Source organism: Ischnura elegans, chromosome 9 (assembly GCF_921293095.1).
Source record: "Ischnura elegans chromosome 9, ioIscEleg1.1, whole genome shotgun sequence".
Classification (NCBI taxonomy): domain Eukaryota; kingdom Metazoa; phylum Arthropoda; class Insecta; order Odonata; family Coenagrionidae; genus Ischnura; species Ischnura elegans.
The window spans coordinates 18,450,276-18,459,295 of NC_060254.1; the positions used below are offsets into that span (position 1 = coordinate 18,450,276).

At 34.5% G+C, this 9,020-nt stretch overlaps 1 protein-coding gene across 1 annotated transcript in view; it reads left to right on the forward strand.

Annotated features, from left to right (window-relative positions):
- The window catches only part of LOC124165819, a 316,986-nt gene extending 309,137 nt beyond the window's left edge, over positions 1-7,849 (forward strand). Inside the window, exons 7-8 of the mRNA XM_046543344.1 lie at positions 6,302-6,450; positions 7,081-7,849. Coding sequence (XP_046399300.1) covers positions 6,302-6,414 — 113 coding nt within the window. The 3' untranslated portion in view covers positions 6,415-6,450; positions 7,081-7,849. The remainder of the gene's footprint in view (positions 1-6,301; positions 6,451-7,080) is intronic.
- Positions 7,850-9,020: the final 1,171 nt, after the last annotated feature.

Here is a 9,020-nt window from a genome sequence, read left to right on the forward strand (position 1 = left end):
GAGGTGATTAAATTGCCAGCCCTTTTACGAAAAGGATTTAAGAGTAAAGCTCAGACCTTCTTGTGACTGTATAGCATCAACGAATAGCTTGGCAAGTATGGTGATTTTCCGCGGGAGAGTTTCCTAGGATTTAAATCAAGCCCTGCAAAACTGCAATTCGTTGAAAGAATAGCGCCATGATAAGACTGCTTAGAGACATTCGGATAGAATAAATTCTACGAATCTCTTGCATTATTGTCATTGGTACAAATATAGCATCATAACTTACGCCCAAAAATCTGGGTACTAATATTTAAACTCTTCAACAAACGGGTCTAATACCAATAGCAGATATTTTTATACAGAAAATTATTAAGTAATAAGCTATTTAGCCAAACATTATCCATTTAATGAATCAGTTCCTTGTCTACCGGGAGGAAATATTAATATGCTAAGAAAATGGCATGTAATTGCTGAATTCACGTCTTCTTAAATGAATTTTTAGTCAACGAAAGATAAAATAGTTTTCATCACTCACAATTGACAAAAGTTAATCGGGTATCAGCACTGTGTGATGGGTTAATGGCCCAAAGCTCCGTTGACATAACATCATAAAAAAACGAGCAAAATTTTCCACCCTTAAAAACTCAGACCGCGTTTCAATCGTGAAATCGATACGAGACAAATTTGAATAGTTCACATACCTCTCTAAAGATGTTATTTTCCTTGCTATTACCAACATCCTAGATATATGTTTTGAATAATTCTATTTCCGTCTTTTAAAGGTAATTTGAGGCAGTATCCGCTCTTTTCAATGCTCAGTATTTGATATGTTTAATTACTAGTATGAATAACTTCATAACCATCCTCGAAATTTATCTCTAAATATTACTGCTCAGATGCTTGACTGTATTGTTTTTAGATAATTCCATCTTTTCTGATCCTCCCCCGTATTTTTAATTTTAGGTTTATTGTATCTGAGTTTCTGATTTTGCTGCACATTCTTATACTTTGTCAATGTTATTTTGAGACCTATTATTACTATCCTTTTTTACTTTAACATACCTTCGATTGTGTTTGGTAAGTTGCTTTTATGCCCCATAAAATAATAAATCAATAGAGCTATCACTAAGATAAAAGGACAAAGGAAATGTATCAAATTTTAATAAAATAAATAAATAAATAAATAAATAGTTAACAAGAGTATTAGCGCTCTTTTATTCTCTTTAGGTCGTATACAATTTGTTATCCAGGAATTTTCGCTGGAGCTAGTCCCTATACCATCTATTGTGGACACTTGGAATTAGCAGGCTGTGAATCTACATATAACCCCTTTTGATTTTTCATTGGGGTGGCTTTTACGTCCTATTTAAGATACTATTAAATAAAAACAAAATTTCACTCTTAAACGCCTATGAATTTCAAATCTTAACGTTTTTCCATGCTCATCGAGATGGTTTATCTACATTATTTAGTCAAAGGAATTATTTTTGGAGGCGAAAAACCTAAAATATGTATTTTTTGCATGCATAACTACTTGCAATGAAAGAATTTATAGATAGCAAAAATATCTGTGTAATAAGTTAGTACCTTTTTTGCAGTTGAACCGGATTCAAAATTGAAATGCACAAAGTTGCTCATTAATTCAATATCAAGCACTCATCGATTTTAACTACCTTTTTGTCTCCACTTGACGCTTGGAGAGCTATTGCCACAATAAATTGGTGCGATTAGCATATGCGCTTGAAATCACTTGAATGTTATCTACAATCGAATAGGTGTGAAAACGCGAATCCCGATATTCCGCAAAAAATAGATGCTGACTATATGTTCCATCGTCATTTGGTATCACTCGTATTGAACGAGTTACGTATGGTAGTCAATAAAGTTATGGCGTTTTTCTTTATTTAATGCAAGGGACGGATGGTATGGAAAAGTGGCTACATAATAGATGTTGTGGGTACAGAATACCTTTTACAAATGTCATTTGCCCTTGGCAGACAGAAAACGATATGTATTTATACTTTTTCATATGAAGTTAAATTATTAGTACCGCATAGCAACATTGGTCTATCCGAGAGAACCTACATTCGATGATTAAAATTTAATAAAAAAATATCTGTGAAATTCACTATACCTAAGCATTAAATATTGGCAAGGATAAGAGCAGCAGCTGGTAAGTTGCCAAACGGTACCTTTTAGGGGTAAATTCAATTTCATTGTTTAGTGGGATTGGTTATAAGGAGAGCAAACAAAAAAATTACAATATGATTTAGGGAGGAAAGCAGAGAAAAAAACATACTGCAGCGCGTTTAGATTACACAAAGGGATAAAAAATCAAGGGTTGCAGAGCAGAGAGTTAGACAAGGGAGACTTGGTAGGATTTTAGGCTCAAGTTAGGATCTTAAGCCTTGGGTTTTTTGAGCTTCTCATCCTTCCTTATCGATGAAAGCCATAATATGGCGCCCCAATCTTCTTACTCCAGTGGGAATTAGGGTCCCTGATCTCTGGTTTAGCTAAAGACCACGCCTTACGCCATTGGAGAGGGAGGGATCCTTTAATGTTGGGCGAGTGGAGATTAGACGCAGGGAGCAACTTGGGTCGAATAAGAGGAAATGAATTCAACTTTCCTACGACCCAAGCAAAGGTTATTGTTCGCAACCACTGCTCAGGTGCTATGACTCCAAAAAACTTCCTGCGAATTGAGTGGTGCCACTGATCTTCTCGTATATAAATTGACTTTCTACATTGCTGTATTTTACTTATGACCTTGAACTTAATATGTATATTTTGGATGAATTTGCTTATCCAATTTTTATTAAAACACTTCCTTGATTTCAACGGTGAACGTGATCTTCTGATAGATGACGTTTAAAAGCTGGCTTTCAGAAGATGACGTTCATTTTGTCGAAACCATGGTAGTGTTTCAATAAATATTCTGTGGAAAAACAAAGTTTAATTTTATTCATCAAAATTCTCAGTAAATTCCACAAAGTTTCGCCGGAAATCACCAATGTCACTGTGTGCACTTAAAGGTTGATACAAGTTTCAGTGACTAATTTCACGCTCCTTTGCTATCAATTGGAATGACGAACATATCTTGGAGTCTAAGTACGATGTTCAGCAAAGTTGTAACGATTTTTCCATTATTTTATATGCCAGGAACAGCCAGCGTGGAAGAATGATTTCACTATGGACAGAGGTTAGCTTATATAAATTTTAAGTGGACGTGGTAGATATAAAATGAAACGGGATGATGCTTCTACTTCTGAAAATTCAGTAACAGAGAGTAATGCTATTGAATGAGGGAATGTGAGTTCACCAAAGGGAAGACCGAAAAAAGGTTAAAATAAATGTTTACATTTGTAAATGTATTTTCGAAGGAAAACATTGACTGTACATTAAAAGGAAAAACTTAATAGATAAATTCTATTGCAAAGTTTTCTAAGGAAAATATTGATCTAACAAGGAAACTTTGCAGGTAAATTTGGAACAGAGTCTCAAAATACAACTCAAGCTATCAAGAGCCTGAAAACATTATAAGAGGACTTCAGGATTGACAAAAGGGCTAGCTAATCTCTTTGAAATGAAAAGAGTCGTCTCATTAAAATTGGATAGGAAAATTAAATAAAAATATATTTTGCGAAGTTTCGAGGAAAATATTTAGGCTACAAAAAATATTTTGAATACAAATTAGCATCCGAGTAATCTTAAGACAGAGCAGGAGCCATCAAGGGAATAAAAATAAGTACTTAAAAGAGGTGTTTGAATACAGAATTGAAACACGAATTCGATAGCTTATCTTTTTTTGAGGTTAGAACGGTTTCGAAATGGAAATGCTCAAAGCGACTCGTTAAGTCAAGTAATTAATTCAATAAATCTCAAACTCCCATCCAGTTGGACTCCCTTTCTACGTCCACTTAACGCGTGAAGAGTCAGTGCGCACGATACATTGGTGTGGTTGGCATATGGGCGCGGCATCACTTAAATGCCATCTATAATCGAAAAGAGAGAGAGTGCGAATTTCTGGAAATTATTTCGTGTGTGATAATTCAGAGAGAGAGAGGGGCTCCAAAGCTGCTATTCGGAGGACTATTCCACGCGTGAAATCGAAAGTTGGTTGTGAAGGGTTTGTTTGTCTCTGTGGCGAGATCCACTTCGCTTCGTGAATGGGAAAGAGAGGTTTGGATGCAGAGGGAGCGTTGCGAACGGCGAAAATAATGTGGGAATAAAATATTTGCGCTGAAAGGAGGGGGGAGCGGAGGAAAAGAAAATGAAATGGATAAGGGGCCACCATTCCGACAACACACTCGGGGAGTGAAAGGTTGGCTGAAAAAGTAAAGCATAAAGCAAAAATGAAAGGCCGCGACAGAAAGCGAAAGAAAGAGAGAAAGACTTGATATGGCGCGGGAGGAGGTGCAGAGCTTTTTTCGGCAGTGTACACAAGTTTCCTTTTTGCGCCGACGAAGAAAAAAACCAACAATGGCTTATAGAAAGGGGCGTACATCTCGAGATATCAAAACTTTTTTCTTTTTTATGCTCCGTATACCCTTGAAACAATCGAGAGCATCATAAGAAACCTTCCTCGTGAGGAACGGATTGTTTGGGGAAGGTTATGACCTTTCATGCTTTCGCGTTCATGCACTAAGCTTGTATAGACTCAAAAAAATAAAACTAGCTGCCATGCCAGTTGAAACAATGACGCAAAGAATCTTGTGCCTTGAGGCCTGCCCTGTCAGCGGAAAGTTAGAGTTACATAAAAGTTGTAAATATTCTAATCCAGCTGTCATTCAGATAGGATTTAATTTAGAGTTTTAGTTTCAATGATTTGTCAAATTTCATGCCATTTCAGAAATCTTTCGGTAATTTTTCGCAATGCATAATTAAAAATAGGGAATTTAGCTTCCGTAAAGAATATTTTTTCTATTACTATACATATATTTTCTTAAAGGCATCGTTCTGAAGCTGATACTCCCTCCAAATAACAAGCAGATATAAATGAATAGCTGTAAAATAATCGTAATGGCATAGGGTAAGGCGGTGGATATGTAGGTGCCTTACTGCCCCAGCATTTTGCGATTGTGGATTCTGTAATCATACATTTTATATGTTTTTCACGATATCAAAGGAAAAAGTGACCAAAATGTATCCTCGTAAAGATAATGCTGGAAGCGACCATGATTGTAAGGGGTAGAGACTTAAAGATAAATAAAAGTCCATGTATTTACAACATAGATTCATAACCCATTTTACAAAGATAATTTTTAACTACGTAAACAAGAATGAATTTTAAAATCAGGGAAAAATAACTAATGAATGACCATGGAGATGGAACTAAAGATAGACTTGGTGAAATAAAAACGCATGCAAACCAAAATAATATAAGTATGGGAAAATAACAACTTTGTTTTCTACAACTTATCTTTAATCGTCGACTAGTTTCAAAGCACAGTATCATTTTCAAATGAAAAATACAATAATTGCCTCTGAAAAAAATGCGAGTAAAAATTATACGCTGGATTTGAAAAGAATACAGAAAATAATAGCTCTCATTCAAGGCTGCTTATAAAAATTATATGAGAATAACAACAAACATTGCAATAAATTAAGAGCTTGTATTAAATAAAATTAACATAATAAAATGTTAAGACATGAGTTATCTCTCATATACACTAGTGTAGTCCATTTTTGTATTTACTCTTCCGTGGAATTAACTTTTAAAAGTCAATGTTTTATTCTCCCTGCTGTTAATGTCCTCAGACGACTACGCGATTTATCCGTTTTCATCTGGATGAACCATTGCAAAACAGATCATCTAGCCTTGGATTCGAAAAAATAAGTAACTAAATAAATTCCAGCAGATAAAAATGGAATACCGCAGATAAAACAGAAAATGTGTTAAGTGCTTGGTGCCTCATCCATATTTTGAGAAAAGTGCCTTTTCCATACACTGCTATGGTAATAGCCATCGTACCAATTAACGTTACAGGCCTCTAAGAAATCTGTCTTACCATTCTAATCAACCGAGAATAGAATGCAGATGTTGTTGCTATGGCGGAGCGCAGAAATCTTATTGTTAATCAACATTGGCAGTAAACCCGGAAATGGATTACTAAACCTAAAAATAAATATACACTACTAATAAATTATCTCACTAAGGAATAAAAATAATGGACTTCCTCGCCGTCTTGAATTGATTCTATATTATTAATATTTTTTTTTAACTTTTAGTGATTTAGTGGTTTTATCTTTTAATCTTAATGTAATGCGAGCATCGCACTATTTTATTAATATAACTCAAAGAAACGAATTTCTTTTACAGGTGAACTGCCAGCCGCCGTTCAATATGGAGTATCTACAACGCCGTTCGACGCAACTAGCATCTGGCTCCAAATACTCTGCCTTTACATGTCATGCAAAACCATATGGCGGTGACATCTGAACGCTGGATTCTGCGGCAGAATTGAGCTTGTACTACATGTTCATTTTTTAATCGATGAAAAAAGTTTCCAAACAATAATTCATACAAATAATAAAGTTGAAAAATAATTCAAATAGATATTTTTCAATCGTGTTTTGAACAAAAAAGAAATAATCACTGTTTAAATTCATTCACTTCAATATTAAAATTATCTCATGTTTAAAAAATGATACTTAAATGTAGTACTTACATTAGAAAAAATATTTATTGAGTACATTTAATATTTTCAGCCTCAACTCTGTGAAAAGTCATGGTTTACAGTAAGAATCAGACTTTGGACACGATTTTCCCTTAAATGCTCCTATAATATTCCGCAATGATACTTCGAGAACGGTTTCGTCCAAACAATAACCGATTTTGCATTTTAACCGTGAATAACTTATGTGTAAGGAATGAAGGAGGTGCAATATATGCCTAATAATGTCCGCTGTTGAACAAATACGGTCGAATACTAAAGAAAAATCTTAAGTGAAAATCTTGAAACAAGTTTAATTCCGAAATAAACTAATTTTTGTACCGAATAATTTTCCGAAAACAGCAAAATTTAACAAAGATCCATCGAACTGTATTTGAGAGAAAATCATACTCTATGCTAAAATGATATTTTCTTCTTATTTCAGGAGGGCCGATGACATGAACAATGAACGTGGGTACTCGCCAGACCGATGATGCAGGAGTAATGTATTACGTGTGTGTCCTCCGAAAGAACTACACTTTATTTAGTGATTCTATCACAGCATACAAATCGGGATGAATAGACAGTAAAAGCCATGTGACAACCTGACGACGGAATAATAATACTGTGCCCCTGAGTTGATCAATTAAAACAGTGAATATTGTGACGAGTAGCGACGTGTGTATAGCACTCAGTGGGAAAGGATAGTTTTTAAGAATAAGGAAGCTGAGTAATCAATTACTGTACGACAAAGTGAGTGAAATTAATCACCATAAATTTTTTTCACGTATTGATAGGAAAGAAAAGGTGAAAAAAATAGATGCAAAAAAGTAAAAATAAGTCACATATATTTTTGTATCCTAATATCTCATCGTGAAATCTGTGAACAAATACGGCTAAATGTGGATAATCAAATAATTTTTTCCTCTTTCAACCAGTGTATACCCCGAAAATTTGTATCCATTATTGTCTTATTTCACTATCCAACTTGTAGAAGGACGTTGAAAAAAGAAGATGTGTGGTTCGTTCGAGAATTGAGTTTTGGAAGAGGGAATGACTATTCTATGAGTGCCTACATTGGAACCATCTTGTAAAAATGATTACCTAAGTGATAAATTGTTCTGTGTCATTTTACCGTATGACTAATGTACTGCTTGGTACCTATGCATAATGCTTCCCAATTACGTAAATAACATATCCTATTCACTTGAAAAGTATGAGTTTCATTCATTCGTTTCCTATCCCCGTTTCATGGATGTAGTGTTGTTTACTTATGATGATCGGAAATGCTAATCTCATCTTGCCTAAATAGTCCAGCCAAGATGTCCTCAACGTGGATTCCCCGATGCCGCAGCGGATCGTATTACCTGCGTACTTATCGTATAATACGGGACGTATCACCGTATTTTCATTAAAATCTAGTTTCAGGTAATAAAGATGAGTCCCCAGAAATGGTTGCATCAAAGTTGGTCCCACACGGGACAAAAGAAACAGCGTAAGACGAACACGGGTGGTCCAATAGACTTAAAATGAGAACAATTGTTGAAATAAATTCTTCAGCATAAAGAGTGTATGAAAATGGTAAATGTTTTTATTTAAATATGTAAATAATTATTTTAAAAATACATGGCAGGTAATTATATATTAACTGAAATGTGTCTAAAGAAATTGGTACCCAATAATTTTTGTGAAATTATTCGCAATGAAAGTTTGAGACGGCAGATGGCAAGCCATGCCCGTAAAATATTATGCATATGAAATAATAAATATATATACATATGAAATATTAAATATATATAAATATTATTATAAAAAATTGTACACTTTTGGAGGCTGCCAGGATATAAAAAAATCGGCTTTTTGCAGTTTTGATGCCCAAAATAGATAGAAAATTGAAAAATAAAAACCACGACAAAACGTATCGGTGAAAACTTCATGTTGACTGGACTATAATAAATACCATAGAAAAATTTGCGGGGTACCTACTTTAAACTCCAATTCCTTATAAAAGAGCATTTTTTTGTGGCAAAATGAAAATATCATGTTTACGCATATACACCCATGCAGAAGCTGAAGCATTAATTTTGAACTCAAATGCTATTTTGCAATAATGCAATCGCTATTTGGCTCTACTTTCGGAATAACTAAGTCATCGGTTGACTTTATATGAAAATATTGTTTTCCTCCGCATGTGAATGTAACCACAATTTTGAGGAATTATGATGTTTTGAGAGGAAAGAATATTCGTGGCCATTTAATATTCATAGGCGTACCCTCCGGTCCTATCGAGTAAGGATAACCGGGCTAATATTACAGTTAGCAAACGCCCTGCAGTATTGTATTGCTCTCAAATTATTTATTCTAAGTTTTGGAGTATTGATCAAA